We start from the raw sequence: 22744 nt of genomic DNA, 5'->3' as shown, positions 1-22744 counted from the left end.
CGATATTGACCTGCTCTTTCTGATGAAATGAGTCAGACAGTCTTATTCCACGGGCCTTGTTTCGGATCATCAGAGCTCTTCATTGAATTATTGATACTCATCAAGCACAAAACAGGACGGTTATTATGTTTTCATAAGCTCTTTTTAGCCTTGCTGGCATTGCACCCTCAAGCCTCTATCCCCTCTATGGGTTTTGACAACAGGGTAAGCAACAGAAAGGGTGAAGAGGTACAATTGACCAACAGCCTATTTTCATCTATAATCAGTTAGGCTTGATTGGTGTGTATTTTCAGACCTGTGTAGTGAAGTAAATCCCACCAAATATCGTATTGACCTCAGGCCCCATGGTTGCACTGTTTATGAAGGAAAGGACTCAAGTGTAACGGCGTTCTTCGTTTGTAGAAAGAGAGTCGGACCGAAATACAGCGTGTTGGTTACTCATGTCTTTAATGAAGAAAAACGTAACGATACATGAAATAACTAATAAATACAAAAACAACAAACGGAACGTGAAACCTATTACAGCCTATCTGGTGAACACTACACAGAGACAGGAACAATCACCCACGAAATACAAAGCGAAACCCAGGCTACCTAAATACGGTTCCCAATCAGAGACAACGAGAATCACCTGACTCTGATTGAGAACCGCCTCAGGCAGCCAAGCCCATACAACACCCCTACTCAGCCGCAATCCCAATAACCACAAAACCCCAATACGAAATACAACAAAACAAACCCATGTCACACCCTGGCCTGACCAAACAATAAACGAAAACACAAGACACTAAGACCAAGGCGTGACATCAAGAAAGTAAGTAAGGAGTAAAGCATGTTTTGCCATTTGAGTACTGGGTACCAGTGCATACCCAAAACCTGTTGTTCAGTAAATTAAATTGAGTTGGAGTGTTATCTTCCACATGTTAAATGCATTGATACATGGGCAATTCCATGTTAAACAAACCACACAACTCTATGCAAAATGACTAAAGTTCTCCTTGTGCATAGAGCTCTATGGTTTGTTTAACTTTGCAATCATTGTTTTATGTTTGAGGTACATTTTAAAGTGAAAAAAATCTGAGTCTCCACATCACTCTGTTACCTTGAAATTGCCCACATACAGTATGCTATTTGAGATATTCAAAGTCACCACGTACATTGGAACGTCACAAATTTAGACAACATGAGGTCCTGCAGGACATTGAGCTGCTGAAGAACAGAGATCTAGCCATTTTAGTAAACAATTCGGGTTTTATTTTCAGTTTCAGATCCAGGCTGAAAGGAGCAACTGTTCAAATGTTCTCATACATTCCTCTTTCAGCGTCTTTGTTTCTCTCTCTTCCCAACACACATACACATGCAAGTGTGCACACACAGGCAGTGTTTTTTTCCACTACTGTCTACTGTGTGATTAACAGTTCTATAAAAAAATATATGCTAAGGTACTCTTTCCTGTGTTTGCGGTGTTAACAACAATTACTAAGTTGTCATGGTGTTTCGACGAAACGGAATCAACTGAGCACAACACGGTGTTATACTTTATTTCCTCTGTTTGTTTTTCTTACATCCCTCAACAGGATGGCTTGTCTGGCTGAAACTAAACAGCCGGACAAAACAAAGATAAATAAGGCCTCCCTCTGCGTCTCTCTCCCTCTCTGTTCTGCCACACCACTTCATTATAGAAATGCTGTGAGGAAAAAGACAGCTTCTGCTTGGCTCTACCATACGCTGTAATGTTTCTCTCTGCCCATTGTGAATTAATCTCATCATTAAAGTCTCAATGAAGAAGAATGAGCCACAGATTCGATCTCGCTGTCGCGCTGCCGGCGCCCTCTCCAGTGACTCCATTGGATGGGGCTATCATCACCTCGCACAGGCAATTATATCTGCTAGCTAAATATGTCACACACAATAAATCCGGCATTCCTGACAGACGAGGGACAAGGCAGGAGACACAGCCTCGTATAAGAGAGAGGCCCAGTCATTCAGGTCCATCTCCTACTTGACAACCAATGGGATCGATAAGCCCAATGGATTTCTGAAGGAGACTGATACTAAATATAACACACATTCTATGTCATGGTGATGGATTGCATGTATGCCATTTATCAAGGCTGAGGGCAACACACCACAAGCTAAACATATGTTGGATCTACAAGGGATGATGCAACACTGCCATTTTGCAACAGAACAGCGCAACATTGCGACAAAACGTATCTTTGGTGTCTAGATTTGAGCCTTTTAAATAACTACTTGAACTGTTAGAACAGTTGGATAAAATGTAAGACTGGACCCTCTTCCCATCTGTTTGTTTGTTTGCATTTGGAGCTAGATCATTAATGAATGTAACCTTTTTCGTTGATACCATCCCTCCAGGCCGCAGTGCAAACACAGCATTGACATTCACCCGATAATGTTTGTAAAGGATATTCAGAAAAAACAAGTGTGGGAAAGAGTTTTTAAGCCAGACAAAGAGCTTGCCATTGCTGATACTATTTGTACAGGACATACCTCATGAGGCTGAGACAACTGTGAATGTTTGTCCAGCTCATAGACTCTTCCATACATACACACAGCCCGAGCAGCTTGCATTCCTCCCCATTCATTAATAAATTCATTAATTTCCCCCCTCGTATTATCTCCCTCTGTTGGTTGATCACTTTAACTAGCGTTGATGTCCCCGCGGAAGCGGAAATGTAATTAACATAATAAGAAAATCTGTTTGCATCTCAATCCACCGCATCCACCAATGTCGCACTTCCGCATCTGCGGTGAAAAATGACAAAGCTAAAGCTGTGTTTGTCAGAACGTGAGACATCCCGAAAATTGGTCTTCTCACACAACCGTCTGTAGCGTCCGAACGGTTTGGCCTGCAAACTATTATGGAAAAGATGAGACTCTCACGAACACGACGGTGTCACGCCCTGGCCATAGAGAGGCTTTTATTCTCTATTTAGGTTAGGCCAGGGTGTGACTAGGCTGGGCATTCTATGTTATTTTTTCTATGTTTTTGTATTTCTTTGTTTTTGGCCTGGTATGGTTCTCAATCAGGGACAGCTGTCTATTGTTGTCTCTGATTGGGAACCATTCTTAGGCAGCTCTTGCCCACATGGGTTTGGTGGGTAGTTGTTTTCTGTATTATTAGTTTCTTTACAGAACTTTTCGTTTTCCTCTTTGTTATTTTTTCTTCTAGTGTTCTGATTTTAAATAAATATCATGAACACGTCTCAGACTGCGCTTTGGTCCAGTCATTCACAGGAAGAGGATCATTACAGACTGTGTTTTCTGTTTTGCTCTACGACCCCCACAAGTGTCTTGGGACTCGTCTGAAGTCGGTACAGACGATATATCAACTTCTGTCTGTAGCATCTGAACAGTTTGGACTAAGGCCCACAGGCCTTAGAAGACTCGTCTGAATATCCCCAGATAACAGTTTAAAAAATGTATGGAAGTATACACTGAATATACCATACCCCCCCCCTGCCCTCAGAACAGCTGGCCCATGTTGTTTCCCATGCTTCCAATAGTTGTGTCAAGTAGGCTGGATGTCCTTTAGGTGGTGGACCATTCTTGATACACACGGAGTTGCAGCAGAGTTTCAGTTCTTGACACAAACCGGTGTGCCTGGCACCTACTACCATACCCTGTTCAAAGGCACTTACATTTTTTACCTGCCCATTCACCTCTGAATGGCACACATGCAATCCATGTCTCAATTGACTTAAAAATCCTTCTTTAACCTGTCTCCTCCCCTTCATCTAGACCGATTGAAGTAGATTTAAGAAGTGGCATCAATGAGGGATCATAGTTTTCACCTAGATTTACCTGGCCAGTCAATGTAATGGAAAGAGTAATGTTTTGTATACTCTGTGTATATGGAGACAGTTTAGTGCTTAAGTTAAAGGGTTAAATACATGTACAAAAATAAATAATGTTTCTTGATCTTTGTTACATCTCTTAGATATAGGACAGACACTTCAGAACAAACCTCCTTTCGATGTTTTTCTCCATGTAGTGAATCTTTTATTCAATGTGTTTGTACAAGCTAATGGCAGTAAGGCCACATTTTTATTTCTCATCAAATATTTTTTTTATTGGGGTGGGTGGTTGGGAGAGGTTGGAGTGAGTGGTTTGGAGGGGACTGAGGTAGGGAAGTGGCTGGGGGGGTTGGGGGGAGGGAGGGTGGTTGGGATGTGGTCATATCCTTGTACATTTAGTAAAACTTGAATAAAAATATATAAAAAAAAAATGTTTTTATATTTTCTTTATACTTCAAGGGGTCTTAAAATTCTAAATCAAATAGCGAAACAATTCCATATAGCTTACATCTTTGACTTTGAAATTCTCTACATTGCAGCCGGACTGGGCAGAATCACTGATCTACAAATCATCTAGCCTCAGAAGCCCAGGAATTTCTAACAGAATAGTCATATTCCAATAGTCGTGTCAAAGAGGCACAATTTGTAAAGTTGGCTTTGTGAGACTGCAAAACACCTACATCCCAAATATCTGTTCATTATGTGATCAGGATTATCGGTTTTGTCCCTCGCCTTGCTCAAACTGATCCCCTCAAATATTCTACACAACTCAACCCCACACACAAATGGCTGAAGGATACCAGAAAGGTCTATGAACATGTCAAGGCCAGTAGAACAATAGCTTCCTTGTGATGCTAAGACATCCAAAATGTTTGTCCATGCTTCTGTCCTCATGCAGCAAGAAGTGGAACCAACGTGATGGACATACACTGTTATTAGCGCATCCATTTGAACAACCCCAGCTTTTGACTTCTCGGCGCTCGTAACCATTAACAAACATAATCACCGCTTAACACTACACCCAGGGGCCTAACCCACAGCAGTTTCTTTCTTTTCTGCAGGTAAAATTAGAGTGCCGTGGAGTTGCCCCATGGGAGGCTCGTTCTGACGAAGTCTTACTGGAACAGGCCGACTGGTCTTAATTATGCCAACAGCCGCTCCGAGGAACAGACTACTCCCCCCTCTCTCTCTTACAACAACAGGCAGCAATCCATGGCTGCCAGTCCCACTAATTAGTGCACGGTTATTCATTTTTCTGTCTCTCTCCCTTTATCGCTCTGAATCTCCCTCTCCCTCACACTATCCAACACACAGAGAGATGCTCAATACAAACACTACATGCACAGTATGGACTAGAGGTCGACCGATTATGATTTTTCAATGCCGATACCGATTATTGGAGGACCCCAAAAAAAAAGCTGATGCCGATTAATCTGCCTTTTTTTTAAAACAATTTTTATGTATTTGTAATAATGACAATTAGAACAATACTGAATGAACACTTATTTTAACTTAATATAATACATCAATAAACATCAATTTAGCCTCAAATAAATAATAAAACATGTTCAATTTGGTTTAAATAATGCAAAAACAAAGTGTTGGAGAGGAAAGTAAAAGTGCAATATGTGCCATGAACAAAAACTAGCGTTTAAGTTCCTTGCTCAGAACATGAGAACATATGAAAGCTGGTGGTTCCTTTTAACTTCAATATTCCAAGGTAAGAGGTTTTAGGTTGTAGTTAATATAGTATTTATAGGACTATTTCTCTCTATACCATTTGTATTTCATATACCTTTGACTATTGGATGTTCTTATAGGCACTTTAGTATTGCCAGTGTAACAGTATAGCTTCCGTCCCTCTCCTCGCCCCTACCTGGGCTCGAACCAGCAACACATCGACAACAGCCACCCTCGAATCATCGTTACCCATCGCTCCACAAAATCCGCGGCCCTTGCAGAGCTAGGGGAACAACCACTCCAAGTCTCAGATTTTGTGACGTTTGAAACGCTATTAGCGTGCACCCCTCTAACTAGCTAGCCATTTCACATCGGATACACCAGCCTAATCTCGGGAGTTGATAGGCTTGAAGTCATAAACAGCTCAATGCTTGAAGCATTGCGAAGAGCTGCTGGCAAAACGCACTAAAGTGCTGTTTGAATGAATGCTTACGAGCCTGCTGGTGCCTACCATCGCTCAGTCAGACTGCTCTATCAAATCATAGATTTATTTATAACATAATAACACACATACGAGCCTTTGGTCATTAATATAGTCGAATCCGGAAACTATAATTTTGAAAACAAAGCGTTTATTTCAGTGAAATACGGAACCATTCCGTATTTTATTTTAACGGGTGGCATCCCTAAGTCTAACTATTGCTGTTACATTGTACAACCTTCAATGTTATGTCATAACATGTCATACAATTCTGGCAAATTAGTTCGCAACGAGCCAGGCGGCACAAACTTTTGTATATACACTGACTCTGCGTGCAATGAACGCAAGAGAAGTGACACAGTTTCACTTGGTTAATATTGCCTGCTAACCTGGATTTCTTTCAGCTAAATATGCAGGTTTAAAAATATATACTTCTGTGTATTGATTTAAAGAAAGGCATTGATGTTTATTGTTGGGTACACGTTGGAGCAACAACGGTCCTTTTTGGCGAATGCGCACCGCATCGATTATATGCAACGCAGGACACGCTAGATAAACTAGTAATATCATCAACCATGTGTAGTTAACTAGTGATTATGATTGATTGATTGTTTTTTATAAGATAAGTTTAATGCTAGCTAACAACTTACCCTGGCTTCTTACTGCATTTGCGGAACAGACAGGCTCCTCGTGGAGTGCAATGAGAGGCAGGTGGTTAGAGCGTTGTACTAGTTAACTGTAAGGTTGCAAGATTGAATCCCCGAGCTGACAAGGTAAAAATCTGTCATTCTGCCCCTGAGCAAGGCAGTTAACCCACCGTTTCTAGGCCGTCATTGAAAATAAGAATGTGTTCATAACTGACTTGCCTAGTTAAATCGGCCAAATTGTTGTCCAAAAATACCGATTTCCGATTGTTATGAAAACTTGAAATCGGCCCTAATTAATCGGCCATTCCGATTAATCGGTCGACCTCTAGTACGGACTGATATTTTCTTGGCTTCCTTTGCTCTCTCTTCAGGCTGATTTACATAAGTCCAACTCTTAAATAGGACTAATACCTGTTCTAAGACGAGCTGCATGGAGCTCTTCTATGCTGTAATTACTCTCTTGATGATATTACAGTTGACAACTAGAGGTGTTTTATTAAAACTTGGCAAAAAAGTTCACACATTCAAATGGATGTCTTCCTGGAGAATCTAAAGCTTGGGGCAGAACAAAATTCGCTCAGTTAGAGGTTCAAAATGAGATGGGGGCCCGAAGACTTTCTCACATCTAACAAAAATAATCTAGTGCGTCTCCTGTACAAAATATCTGCCCCATGGATGATTTCAAATGGTACAAATTCCCAGTAAAATCTCCTTGGAGCACAAGTGATTGACTGCATGTTGTTTCTCCTGGGCCCTCTGTGTCATGAGCCCACACTGTGGTATGCATGGCCTTCCCCTTCACAGTCTAGAAAAGCAATTGTGATTGTGATGTCTAAGTCAGCAAAACCAGTGAATGGCTGAGGTCAGAGTGAGAACACACTGGCTGCAATCCACATGGCACCCTATTCTCTACACAGTGCAATACATCGTATGAGCCCTGGTCAAAAGTAGCTCACTATATAGGGAATAGTGTGCCATTTGAGACACACACACTGTCCACCTGCTGTGTGGCACTGATTATTTCAACCCATTCCACTCGCTCTCCCTTCACCACAATAGGGCTTGTTATTAGCTAATAGCTACATTACTACATTTGCTGCCCTAGGATATAAAACCGTACCGTAGCTTGAATTATTTCCTGGCATCTAATGGAATTAACAATATTACAAATGCTTCAGACCAACAAGTTTTGCATTGGTTTCATGTGTGTGAATATACACTGAACAAAAATATAAACACAACATGTAAAGCTAAAATAAAAGATCCCAGAAATGTTCCATACACACAAGCTTATTTCTCTCATATTTGGTGGACAAATTTGTTTACATCCCTGTCAGTGAGCATTTCTCCATTGCCAAGATAATCCATCCACCTGACAGGTGTGGCAGATCAACAAGATGATTAAACCGCATGATCGTTACACAGGTGCACCTTGCGCTGGGGATAATAAAAGACCACTCTAAAATGTGCAGTTTTGTCACACAACACAATGCCACAGATGTCTCAAGTTTTGAGGAAGCGTGCAATTGGCATGATGACTGCGGGCATGTCCACCAGAACTGTTTCCAGAAAATGAAATGTTAATTTCTCTACCAAAAGCCGCCTCCAACGTCGTTTTAGAGAATTTGGTAGTACGTCTAACTGGCCCCACAACCGCAGACCATGTATGGCATCGTGTGGGCGAGCAGTTTGCTGATGTCAACATTGTGAACAGCGTGCCCCATAGTGGTGGTGGGGTTATGGTATGGGCAGGCATAAGATACGGACAATGAACACAATTGCATTTTATCGATGGCAATTTGAATGCACAGAGATACAGTGATGAGATCCTGAGGCCCATTGACATGCCATTCATCCACCGCCATCACCTCATGTTTCAGCATGATAATGCACGGCCCCATGTCGCAAGGACCTTTACACAACTCCTGGAAGCTGAAAATATCCCAGTTCTTCCATGGCCTGCATACTCAATAGACCTATCACCCATTGAGCATGTTTGAGATGCTCGGGATCGACGTGTAGTACAGTGTGTTCCAGTTGCCGCCAATATCCAACAACTTCGCACAGCCATTTAAGAGGAGTGGGACAACATTCCACAGGTCATAATCAACAGCCTGACCAACTCTATGCGAAGGATATGTGTCGTGCTGCATGAGGAAAATGGTGGTCACACTGGTTTTCTGATCCTAGCCCCTACTTTTTTTAAAGGCATATGTGACCAACAGATGCATATCTGTATTCCCATTCATGTCAAATCCATATATTAGGGCTTAATGAACATATTTAAATTGGCTGATTTCCTTTATACTTTGTGCATGATTCACTGATTCGCTGTTATAATTCACTGTATCACAATTCCAGTGGGTCAGAAGTTTACATACACTAAATTGACTGTGCCGCTAAACAGCTTGGAAAATTCCAGAAAATTACGTCATGGCTTTAGAAGCTTCTGATAGGCTAATTGACATAATTTGAGTCAATTGGAGGTGTACCTGTGGATGTATTTCAAGGCATACCTTCAAACTCAGTGCCTCTTTGCTTGACATCATGGGAAAATCAAAAGAAATCAGCCAAGACCTCAGGAAAAAAATGGTAGACCTCCACAAGTCTGGTTCATCCTTGAGAGCAATTACCAAACGCCTGAAGGTACCACATTCATCTGTACAAACAATAGTACGCAAGTATAAACACCATGGGACCAAATCAATCCCAGAACAACAGCAAAGGACCTTGTGAAGATGCTGGAGGAAACAGGTACAAAAGTATCTGTATCCACAGTAAAACGAGTCCTATATCGACATAACCTGAAAGGCCACTCAGCAAGGAAGAAGCCACTGCTCCAAAACCGCCTTTACCTTCTCTAGTGTAGGGGGCAGCATTTGGAATTTTGGATTAAAAGCATGCCCAAAGTAAACTGCCTTCTACTCAGGCCCAGAAGATAGGATATGCATATAATTAGTAGATCTGGATAGAAAACACTCTAAAGTTTCCAAAACTGTTAAAATAATGTTTGTGAGTATAACAGAACTGATTTGGCAGGCGAAAACCTGAGAAAAATCCATTCAGGAAGTAGGATTTTTGTAGTTGTTGAAGTTGTCTATTCAATGCCATTACAGTATCCATTGACTTAGGACTCAAATTGCAGTTCCTATGCCTTCCACTAGATGTCAACAGTCTTTATAAATTGTTTCAGGCTTGTATTCTGATAAATGAGGGAGTAAGAGCAGTCTGAATAAGTGGACCCTGCCGTGTCACAGAGCTTTTTCATGCACGCGACCGAGAGAGTGCCTTTCTTGTTAAACTTTTATATTGACTAAGTTATTGTCTGTTTGAAATATTATTGATTATTTAGGCTAAAAACAACCTGAGGATTGAATATAAACACCATTTGACATGTTTCTATGAACTTTACAGATACAATTTGGATTTTTTTGTCTGCCTGTTTTGACTGCGTTTGAGCCTGTGGATTACTGAAGTAAATCAGCGAACAAAATGGAGGTTTTCAGATATAAAGAGACTTTATCGAACAAAAGGAACATTTATGGAATAAAAGAATGTCTTCTGAGTGCAAACGTATGAAGATCATCAAAGATAAGTGATTAATTGTATCTCTATTTCTGACTTGTGTAACTCTTCTACTTGGCCGGTTACTGTTTGTAATGAGTTGTCTGCTGGGCTATGTTCTCAAATAATTGTAAGGTATGCTTTCGCCGTAAAGCATTTTTGAAATCTGACACCGTGGTTGCATTCACAAGAAGTTCATCTTTAAACCTATGTAAAATAGTTGTATCTTTTCTGAATTTTTATAATGAGTATTTCTGTATTTGAATTTGGCGCTCTGCAATCTCACAGGATGTTGGCCAGGTGGGATGCTAGCCCTAGAGAGGTTAAAAGGCCAGCCTACAATTTGCAACTACACATTGGGACAAAGATCGTACTTTTTGGAGAAATGTCTCCTGGTCTGATGAAACAAAAATAGAACTGTTTGGCCATAATGACCATCGCTATGTTAGGAGGAAAATGGTGGAGGCTTGCAAGCCAAAGAACACCATCCCAACCGTGAAGCACGGGGGTGGCAGCATCATGTTGTGGGGGTGCTTTGCTGCAGGAAGGAATGGGGCACTTCACAAAATAGATGGCATCATGAGTAGGAAAAGTATGTGGATATATTGGCTTAAGGACAACAAAGGCAAGGTATTGGAGAGGCCATCACAAAGCCCTGACCTCAATCCTATAGAAAATGTGTGGGCAGAACTTAAAAAGCGTGTGTGAGCAAGGAGGCCTAAGTACCACCAGCTCTGTCAGGGGGAATGGGACAAAATTTACCCAATTTATTGTGGGAAGCTTGTGGAAGGCTACCCGAAAAGTTTGACCCAAGTTAAAAATTGAAAGGCAATACTACCAAATACTAATTGAGTGTATGTAAACTTCTGACCCACTGAGAATGTGATGAAAGAAATAAAAGCTGAAATAAATAATTCTCTCTACTATTATTGACATTTTACATTCTTAAAAGAAAGTGGTGATCCTAACTGACCTAAGACAGGGAATTTTACTAGGATTAAATGTCAGGAATTGTGAAAAACTGAGTAGGTTTATGTAAACTTAAACATATATATATATATCCTACAGACAATGATTTACGCGGCCTTGGCTTGGTATATAAAGCAGGCAGACAGATGTCAGTTGTCGGAAAATAAAGGACCTGGGTGTGGCCTCCACTTAAAGTGTTCAGCATACTGTAGGACAGAAGGACAGCTGCACTGTCTGATTTAGTTATACAAACAGTGGATTTGCCATTGCGTACCCTTATTTCCCAAAACAAACTGAACGTGCTGGATGACAGAATAGAAGACCATACATAATTACAGCTGAACAAAACATCTAGAAGTGGCAGTAGAAAAAATGTAGTTCAACTCCATTATTTTCTATGGTTTACAGACAACCTATGCAGCAATTACTTGATGTGCTGAAAGCAAAGGTAGAGAACACTAAAACATAGTACTGGTTCATATTCCAAAGTAGCACAAAGACAGCAGTAATTACAACGTTTGATGTTATTTCTAGGCTGCGGGAGCGCCACAGAGTAAGAGAGACGTATTATCACAGACATTATTCAGAGTTATTCATGGACATGTGAAAGTCTCAACTCCTTACCAATTCTCTTTTCCTTCTCCAGCAGCCCCTCTCGTGATAATTTCACAGAATTCCATTTGCACTCAAATGTGCACGGTTCAGCTCCACCAGGTAAAATGGCTAGCTATAGGGTGTTATAGACATTATGGAGGAATTGACATGCAATGCTTTGGAGCCATATAAAAATGAAATCTGAAAAAAAAGCCTTTACATTTTCTCTCATCAAGACATTTCAACCAATTATTGAGAGTGCCATGGTCAGTTGAACTGAATCATAGGGTCATTGATTAACCTCTTACTGAAATTAATTTCCTTGAAATACCTTTAAAATATGTAAGAGCAGTCACACTAAAATGAACAGTTGTATGCTAAAACAGACCTACACCATTCTTGATTCTCTGGGTGCCTCATAAGCATGCTAATTAGTTACCATAACAAGGTTTGTAACCTATGTGGATTTGAAAGTAAGTAGTACATTTGCTCTGACAAAATGCTGGCAAAGAAACATACCTTTTTATCTATACCAGAAAATGTTTTATCGTGTTTTCCAATCAAGCTTTGGTGAGACACGTGAGACTTGTTAATTCAAGACCTATGAAAAGAAAAACGATTCCTCAGGCTGCAAATTGCTTTTCAGGGGGATAGTAAGAAACAAGAATTGTTAATTCTCCCATATTTTCAGAGATGTGATTCGGCTTGAGGATGGATATTCAAGGGGCATACTGCAGCCAGCAAATCTTTCCGGGACCTTTTTTTTAGGCAAATCACCTCACCGTTAAGCCAATCATATTCTCATCTCTCCTCCCAAAATACGTCATAGGTTTAACCAGGGATCACAATGTCTAATTAGGAAGTGTGCAACAAAAACCTAAAACAGCACCTGTGTAGCTCAGTTGGTTGAGCATGGTGTTAAAAATGGGTTCGACTCCCGCTGTGGCCACCCATTTGATCATTTATACACGCACTGCTGGAAGTCGCTTTAAATAAAAGTGTCTGCTAATGGCATATTATCTTGTCATGGAAATGAGCAATCATGAGACTCTTGCCTCTCCTTTCCATCTCTGAAAGGGTATGTTTCAAAATTCCTGAGGATCTCGGCAGCAGAGCCCACCTAAAACGATTAGCTACTGATAGATCAGATATAGATATGGCCTACATTAGAGAGGTTGATGCCACTCTTAAATGAGACAGCCAGTTTGACAACGGTTTGAGGATAAGAAACTGACCCTGTGCACCTTGTTAAAATGAGATCAGTCGGTCCCAATGGTCTCCGTCTCATTTGTAATGCCAGTGAAGGCAGTTAATGTTACATGTGGGATGATTGTAATCTCGCCTTGTGAGGGACCTATCAACCAGAAGCATAGGCCACCTTTAAATATTTCAAATAAATACCTGAGATTCAAGGGACCGAATACATATTTTGGAGCATTCCATTGTAGCCTATTATAGCCAACTTTATGCGTTCTTTCTTCCTGAGATACTGGCCGTGTCCTACTACCCATAATTGCATCCTAAATAGTAGGCGAATAGTATGCGGGAAAAAAATCATGTTTAATAGACATTTCAAACACAAAGTATACTTTAAATGCCCAGATGTCACACTCACTTTGGCTTTGACAACAGCTGATCAATTAGATATGGGGATGCACTACAGAAATCAATTTATAGTGGGGAAACAACGCAATTGTGCATGACACATTCTCAGTATGTGAAAATAGGAGTATGTGCATCTGTGAAAATCGACTATGCTTTAAATGCCAGGATATTATACTAATTTTGGTTTTTCATCTAGTAGAATTCTCTGCACACTTTTCGGGAATTTCACAGCCACAATACATTGGAAAAGGGAGGGCTGAGCGTTTTGATAGATAGCTTCATGTAAACAACAAAACAACTTGGAGGACGGCGAATAGCGAACTATTTCATCATAATGTTACATCATTGAAAACAGATCTGCTGCCTGCCGTGCATTTAGCACAATAGTAGGACTAAAGGTTATAACTGTTTGAACAGTAATGTTAGCTATAGGGTTACTTTCTTGTTGTTTAAAGATAACTTCATATTTGATATCAACTGAGTTAGAGAGCTACTTGTTGTAAATACCAGGGCTTGTTCAAACTGTTACAAGGTCTGATGACAATACAAGGCATTTAATTCAGTAGTGAAATCAGCAGGAGAAATTCCACAAGAAAAGGGTTTGAATAAGTAATGTGGACATAGTTAGTCCTCTTGCCAATGCACTGTGCATTGTCACTAGCTGTGTTATAGCTAACGTTAGTAACGTGCCAGCCCATATTCCTATTTTCCACAGTGGTGCTGGTCACAGCTCCAAAACTCTAGGTGGCATTCCGCCCTCTCCCTAAAGTTCACAGCCATTAGCTTTGCCCACGACTGCCTCGTGTGAACTACAATCCCGACTCTTTGAGTTTTAACGTTTAAAAAACGTCAATAATCATTGTTTCCTATCTGGCTTTTAAAACATATGGCCCTTATCTTTCATCGGCGAGAAAGAAGATACACTTACTGTAGTAGTTTTGAACAGATCCATACAGCTATGGGTGTCTCCGTCCGATGAAACTACACTTCCACTACACTTCCTGAGTTACCCTTACACACAGGAGTTCGGAGCATGCTTGATAGCTAATTAGCACATGTGGCTGCCTCGTCTTCCATCTGTTTTCCGTAAACAAGTGCTACCGCAAGCATTACATTTACATTTAAGTCATTTAGCAGACAAGCAATGTGGGAATCTTAACAAAACTCCACCCAACAGAAGACGTCTTCGTCCAATGACTCTTACGTGTAATGTAATGGAACCGAGAGTCATGATCAAGAGCTAGCTAGTCCCAACACTTCTCTAATAATAATCCCCTAGTTCTCCTGATTTGTCACTGTTTATCTGTGTAGTTTCATTGCACATAAGCTGTTATGGTGAAAGCAATGGTAAAATGCACTCGTTACTGTTTCACCTTCCAATTTGACAAATTATGTGGCAGTCTAGCTATGTTTTGGTTAATGTTGTACTTCATCTTATGCCTGTTAAGAATATATGTGAAGGAGTGTGAGCTGGAGGGGCAGCTGACACCTGCATGGGTGAAAAAGAAGTGGGAGAACCTCGGTCTAAAGTGTTCCACAGGGATGCTGGCCCATGTTGATCCTAATGCTTCCCACAGTTGTGTCAAGTTGGCTGGATGTCATTTGGGTGATGGACCATTCTTGACACACACGGGAAACTGTTGAGCGTGAAAAACTCAGCAGCTTTACAGTTCTTGACACAGTCAAATCAGTGCGCTTGGCATCTGCTACCATACCCCATTCAAAGGCACTTAAATCTTTTGTCTTTCACATTCACCCTCTGAATGGCACACATACACAATCCACTTCTCAATTGTCTCAAGGCCTAAAAATCCTTCTTTAACCTGTCTTCTCCCCTTCCTCTACAATAATTGAAGTGGATTTAACAAGTGACATCAATAAGGGATTACAGCATTGACCTGGTCAGTCTATGCAATAGAAAGAGCAGGTGTTCCTAATGTTTTGTACACTCAGTGTTACGTGTTAGAAACGTGCAAGTGTATTCCAGAGAAATGTACTGTAATTGGCATAATACGTTTTACAGGCCTTTACATGTAGTATGTTTGATGACTGAGAGCTATTATTTTGCATATTTTCCAGGAGTTAAAAGCTCCCCCCACCGGAGTCGGCACGGGGAGGGGAGGTCACAGCCGCACACTGGAAGTGGTCCTTTTTTTAAACCCAAAGTGGATTTCTGTTTTCTCATTGAAAAGTGTTTCTTGTGTGTAATTAAATCATTTATTTGATACCGGTACATCTACTGTTGTTGTGTTCCATTTCAACATTCAAAAATGCACTCGCACATCTGAGCTATCTTGTTGCAGGTGCATAACAATTAAATACGTTAAAAGAAAAAAGTTTGAGAACTGAAGCAGTGGGGTGTAAAAAGATGCATCTCTAAAACCATTTTAGTAGTCATCTCACAGTGAGACACCATGATTGGGACTCATAATCATCAAAGATACGGACAATATGGACAAATAGCCCATGGCCTATTTTGATCCAACATGCTAATTCATCTGACGGGATAGCATCTCAGAACGAGAGCAGTAGCTTACCTACCGTACAAGGTGATTGAAAATAATCCAAGAAGGTATGGATTACAGCGGCCCAGAGAGGGTCTCAGACCCCCTGATTGAGACATGACCCCCCTAAAATAACGAGACGATAACTGACTGAATAGACCCAGAAAAATACTATAACTAAACAAAGCATTTTTGTCATTTCTGTTGACGGAAACTAAATGTTAACTAAATGTTCTCTGTGACTAAAATCTTACTCGTCAGTGGATTTGACAAGAGTTTTTGGAGACATTGAGAGCTTTTCAGTGTTATTTTGTTTGGTCTAATCAAAAGCATGCATGACATGAGCAGGATTGTAAGGCTTGTAAGGCTTTCTCATTAAACTGTTGCAATGCGGTGGAAAATATATACCATGCCCAGGTCATTCACGAGTCACCTCTCTGCCAGGCAACCGTTCTCCAATCTGGCGACAACAAATCAATCATGTGAATTAGGCATGGCTACTCTCCCAGTGGTACAAGCTCCTGGTAGAAAAAATAGCGACATTTGGAGCCACTTTACGTATAAGGTCGATTCAAACAAGACAAGAATGCAATGATTTCCACGGGAAAAGACAGCGTTTGTTATATCGCTGACAGGGAGACAGGTTGACAGGGAAAAATACTACCAACCTCAAAAGACATCGGAAAGCACATCATTCCAATATATAAGCTCAGGTAATAACAGATTGATAATGCTAGCTAGTTAGCTTGCTGTAACCACTACTTATGACATAACTTTGATTACAACATAGCTACGGTATGTCAAGGGACAGGGTTCCAGACTGCGACCATTTAGTTGCATTTTGCGACCCTTTGACTTGGCTGTGCAAGTTACATTTTTAATTGATCGCATCAGTGCGAGCTGAACATTCATTACATGGTCACCTCACTCAAAAGTTTCAAAACGTGTTTTTTTCTTTCTGCTAAATTTGGTCAAACAATAAACTGCATTATCCTCATGATTCCTGTAATGAAAGTGCCTACTGTAGCCCCTTTGCCTGTTTCTCTGGGGCCTGCTTCTGTGATGAGCGAGCCACTTGATGTGCACTCTGGGAGAGGGAAAAAAGGTGTCTGTTGTATAACATTTCAAAATTCAATTGTGGGAAATACATAGCTTTGGAAGAAACGACTTTAATAATTTAATTTTCATCTCTTAATATTGAGCTCAATATAGGAACTATTTTACAACGAAGATATTTGATATGGCTTTAAGATACGAAGCCCGCAACATAACACAATTGCGCATTGGCTATTGTGAGTGTAGCGCCTTGCGGTCAGATGCCAACCAGTTGCCATACCAAGCGGTGATGCAGCCATTCAAGATTAGGGCTGTGGCAGTCATGATATTTTGTCAGTCTGTGATTGTCAAGCAAATAACGGTCAGTCTCACGGTAATTGACCGTTAATCTCCTAGCTTCCATGCATAGCCTACAAGTCACTGATGCAGACTGTGAGTTGTCCTTATTTTAGGCCCTGATATGGCTACGCCTTATGGCTGTGGCCTACAGTAGTTCATTTAGCAGACAAGATTTGCTTAGAATTATGTGGCATTATTTTTTATTATTATAGAGTATGAAGAATACAATTGAATTTAGCTGAATAACATAGAAAGGATGTGCACATGCGGCTATTCTGTGTTGAGCAGTTAACAAAGAAACAAGTCCTCCTATATTCTTAGTATTTATGCAACTTTAGTTGTGATACAAATGTTGGGTTATATGTTTGGATTTTAATAGATTCTAAAGCTTGCATGATGCGACAGTAATGATGATCTGAAAAAAAGTGTTGCATGAAAGTCATGAGCTCTGATTTGTTTCTTGTGCAGGCTGCACACAACTCATCAGTCTCTCATTCACAATTTGACAAGCACTTCATAATATTTTCACCAGGCCTCCAATTTTCCGGCAGCATCCCCCCTGTGTGGCCGTAATTCCCCCTAAAAATGATCTTGCTCAAACTTGAAACTCACTTGCCGCCTATGTATGCCAGTTAGGCTCTACACCAGTTGTGAAGTGGATTAATGTGCTTAATTTTAAGAAGTTATGTAGCCACTTTAGTTGTGATACAAACCTTATCAAAACATATAGGCCTATGGGCTAGGCTACATGAGGTGTGCGACTATAATTGGGAAAAGTCTGGGGGAAAAAGGCATGCGCTGTTTCTTGCCTTACTGCACACTCTGGGCATCATTCACAAGTGATAATACATCATTCACAAGTGACAGGCTAATATTTTCACCTATCTGACTATTCTGTATTTAATATTGTCTTCACATATACTAAATAATATAGATATGAAATTAGTTTTGATTTAGAATGGACCATTATCATGCCCCTGTCTCGGAACAGGGGCATGGGGGAAAAAAGGTAATATATGACCATAAATAGTGAATGTAGGACGCTTGATAGGCTACTAATGACAATCAGCAGCATCAGAGCTTGGATAAGCCAAGTTACCGTGAATTAGACTACGGTCATGACTCGTGTCCGCCAGTGTGGTGGTAATATGGTCACCGTAACAGCCCTAGTCAAGATGCTATCAATTGTACAGCTGTAGAACTTTTTGAGGATTTGAGGGCCCATGCCAATTATTTTCAGCCTCTTTTTTCACGATTGTGTTGGTGTGTGTGTGGACCATGTTAATTCCTTAGTGATGTGGACACCGTGGAAGTTGAAGCTCTCGGCCCGCTCCACTACAGCCCTGTCGATGTTGTTGGGGGTGTGCTCGGGCCTCCGTTTCTGTAGTCTACCATCAGCTCCATTGTCTTGCTGATGTTGAGGGAGAGGTTGTTGTCCTGACACCACACTGCCAGGTCACTGACCTCCCTATAGGCTGTCTCATTGTCATCGGGGATCAGGCCTACCACGGTTGTGTCGACAGAAAACTTAATGATGGTGTTGGAATCGTGCACAGCCACGCAGTCGTGGGTGAACAGGGAGTGCAGAAGGGGATTAAGCACGCAGCCCTGAGGGGCCCCCGTGTTGAGGGTCAGTGTGGCTGATGTGTTGTTGCCTACCCTCACCACCTGGGGACAGCCCTTTAGGAAGTCCAGGATCCAGTTGCAGAGGGAGGTGTTTAGTCCTAGGCCTGAGCTTAGTGTTGAGCTTGGAGGGCACTATGGTGTTGCACACTGATCTGTAGTCAATTAACAGCATTCTCACATAGGTGTTACTCTTGTCCAGATGGCAGAGGGCAGTGCAGGGTGCAATAGAGATTATCTATTGAAGAACAAAATTCTGAAAATTCTGGAGCCCTATTTTAACAGTAAAATATAACAACAATACCCTATTGTTAACTCACAATTCATGACAATCACTGGATTAAGTTGCACATCAACATCTTTAATCATGCATTCCTGCTTGGACATGTTAGATGAAACAACTTATTTATTGAATAGCCTACCATCTCAGTGGTCTATTACAGAGCCTAAAGCACTGTGAATGTCTTTCTACAGTGATTTAAAAAAATAATAGTTTGTGTGACACGGAGGAAAAAAATTGGTGTGACCAAATCATGGGCTGGTGACATGGCACCAACTGAAAAAGTTAGTAGCACCAGTTCCACCAGGGGAAAATGTTATTCTGGAGCCCTGTCAAGGGTGTGATTTAAAAAAAATCTGCTGCAGAGTAATGTGGTCTTCTGCCAATTTGGCTGTTAGGGAGAGAATCATGCGCTAGGATGTTAGGCTGAAAAATATGTCGGCAGGACAAGGCTATGTATGTTTGTGCACATCGAAGTCAGTGATTTATGTTTATTATAGATTAATGAAGCAACACAAATGTGATGTAACTAAAAATGAATGGGCATTTAGTTGACTAAAATGCCCCCCTGGTTTTGTCATTTTGACAATAACTGGACCAAATCCTTATTCAAATGACAAAAATGTGACTAAGCTTAATAGTATTTAAGTCAAAATGACTAAGACTAGAGTAAATCTAAAAAAGATTGCAAAAATGAAGACTGCCCAAAATGTAAGAAAGCCAAACTTTGGAGGGGGTCTCTAAAATAATGATGATTTAACCATTATCCTATTTGTTTAAAATGTCAATTGTATGCCAGCTGCTACAGTGGAAAGCTTATTCCAAATGAAACAACAACCCCACCTCTGTGTCATGGTTAAAAACATGTTTCCCCATGTGGTTGCACTCATCATCCAGAGACCTGTCCTGTATTTCAGCCCCTTTTCAGATGTCCCAACTGTTCTTTCCACAAAAAAAAAGGTAATTTTGTCAACAAGACTCCAAAATTAATTCAGGCAACAAGAAAGTAGACCCAATGACAATCGCCGAATGTCATAACACTTAGGTGTTTCGTTACAGATGTCTCTTTCCATTCATTTAACGACGCGAGTGCATACTACTGTTTGGATGAAATTATTATTTTGGACTGAACGAACATGCGCAGGTCTCCTACTTTTTGAAGTGATATGTTTGACAATAAGACGAAACCATGACTGGCTGTGTTCATGCCAAATGAAAAGATCATTTAAAAAAAATGTTTACCGTTAAATGACACGTCTTTACTAGTAGGCCCATAAAACATGTTATATTACACGCAAGCGCGTTCACACAGGAGGTCCAGTGAAAGAAAACAGACCACCGAATGTAATTCGCACTCTGGTTATAAATGTTGGGTAACGTGAAAGTGCATTCATTCATCTGTAAGAGCAATGCATTATGATAACAGCGAGATGGTTTATCAAAAGTAACGTTAGCCTAGACTGATTCTAACAGCAATCATGTAGCCTATATATTGTAGCAGGTATCCAACTTGTGTTTAACATAGCCTAAAGCAAAATAGCTATATGTTCTAGACTAGAATAGTTATATCATATGCCGAAAATGTTGACTGAATAAGATATGTAGTAGAGAAAAACGTTGTTTAGGCTATGTGGAGGTGTGGGTTGTCAGGGAACGAACACCATCTCAAAACATACTTTTTGTAGAAGGAAACAAATTAAGCTTTTAAACACCACATTCCATAGCCTACACGAGCATTGCGTAAATGTTGCAGACATGCTGAAGAAGAAGCGGGGGCAGGTGAGAAAACGTGTAGACTTCAAACTCATGGTACTACCGCACGAGGAGGACTGCACTTTGTATTTACCTTGTTCGCGTGGTAATAGTCCAACGAGCTTAGACAACTTGGATCAGAACCCACACTTGACGGGTGCGTAGGATAAAATCTCACGTCCATGTCAGGGTCTGTGAGACTGACGGCATGAAATCAGTTTCAGTGTCTTTGACTTTGACTCTATTGTTTAGCCAGGAGAGAAAGAAAAGGGGGTTGAGGTTCTCAGTGCACTCTTCCCTCACATCCGTTCGCGGTCGAACTTCTGCACCAACTCGCGTCCCGGTGATGCACAGTCCTTTTTTCGCTAGACTACAAGATGCGTCCACTTTGGAGAGCCAAATGCAGTTATCACTCAACCGTAGAACAAAAGTAACTGCAAATATCCAGATCGGTTATACTATTACCTACTCCAGAACTAATTAAATTAAATATCCCCCCTTTGTTTATGTTAAAAATATATATTTTAAAAAGCGTAAGACTCTAATAATGTTGCTTCTTTTTCCCCCGCTGTTCTCATACTCCATAGGCTTTGTCACGGAGGTGCATATTCATACATTGGTTCCAGGACAGAGAAGTGGTTGGACTGTTCTCCATATGCCATGCGACCTCTGCTGATAAACGGGAAAAGGGGGAGGGGATATTGGGGGCTGCCTTGACAACCGCTCTCCTTTCTGCAACTGCGCGATTCTGATTAGCTGGAAATGTAGTAGTGTGCACGGCTGTGCATTATAAAGAACCCACTGCTACTACAAGGTCTACTTCTTTCCAAAGGTTCCATTTGTTTTAGTGTGCCAAGCTGAAAGGAACTCGTTTGGACCCACATTCTGCTGTCAAGGCATGGTTTCTCCATGGTTTTTATTTATTTTCATACTTAAACACAAACCTCTTAAATCACATATATATGCAAAACCTAGAACCAACCATTTATTTCCAATTTAAATGCAGCTAGCATTTTGATTTGGAACCTGATCAAGAAAAGGGTTCCCTTGAAAATGATAATTTCCCTCAGCGGATTCTTCAGTACTGTACCTCATATATTTGTTATTATATTTATTATTACATGTATTAAAGTATAGCTAATTCAATTTACAATGTATTTAGTAGGCTTTGCATCCTTTATGCAGATCTAAAGTATATGCTGCATGTTACATCCACTTTAGTAATGCATTTGGAGCTGCATTGCTTTTTTTAAATCATTCATGTAACCAAATGTCATCCTACGGGTGGCAAAGGGGTAATGCCACATTTATTAAACCACCAAATTAAAAATGAATAATATCCTTTATGACTTTGTTTATAAATGATTTATCAATGCCCTATAAAGCCTTTAAGTTTAAGTTTGTTTAAAGAACATCTGAAAGGATACAGAATTATTATGCAGACAAACTGGTGTGAGACAATGGGGCATAGTATTATACGAACATGTCTCAGTAAAGACCACCTCAAACTCAACAATCATTTTTGCACTATTCGTCAACAGCAGTATCGTGAGCTAGATCACATTATCCAGCTTTTACAAATACTATTGTTTTAACCCCAGCCACAATACATTTGATTTTGCATTAAAGCGGGTAGTGTTTTTGTTCCATTAATTGCCATAGAGCATTTAGTAATTAAAGGACAATAAAGCTTTAGAAGTCATTTTATTATCTTGTTTGTTTGCTAGCCCATCAATTGTTCTTGAATAATACTGATCATTAGCATTCAGTGGGCAGTGAATGCTGCAGGGGAAGGGAGCTCTACACATACAGCACTCCACATTCCATTCCCA

At 40.6% G+C, this 22744-nt stretch overlaps 1 protein-coding gene across 2 annotated transcripts in view; it reads right to left on the bottom strand.

The window, feature by feature from the left end:
* LOC118361087 (thymocyte selection-associated high mobility group box protein TOX-like) overlaps positions 1-21629 on the bottom strand; it is a 127181-nt gene extending 105552 nt beyond the window's left edge. Inside the window, exon 1 of one of the 2 annotated variants that reach the window (XM_035740839.2) lies at positions 21007-21629. In XM_035740839.2, the coding sequence (XP_035596732.1) occupies positions 21007-21096 (90 nt within the window). In that variant the 5' untranslated portion in view covers positions 21097-21629. The remainder of the gene's footprint in view (positions 1-21006) is intronic. The other variant, XM_035740840.2, reaches the window with a different exon arrangement.
* Between the last annotated feature and the right edge of the window lie 1115 nt (positions 21630-22744).

The sequence above is a fragment of the Oncorhynchus keta genome, chromosome 28 (genome assembly GCF_023373465.1).
Source record: "Oncorhynchus keta strain PuntledgeMale-10-30-2019 chromosome 28, Oket_V2, whole genome shotgun sequence".
Classification (NCBI taxonomy): Eukaryota; Metazoa; Chordata; class Actinopteri; order Salmoniformes; family Salmonidae; genus Oncorhynchus; species Oncorhynchus keta.
This window is presented reverse-complemented; position numbering and strand designations above follow the sequence as displayed.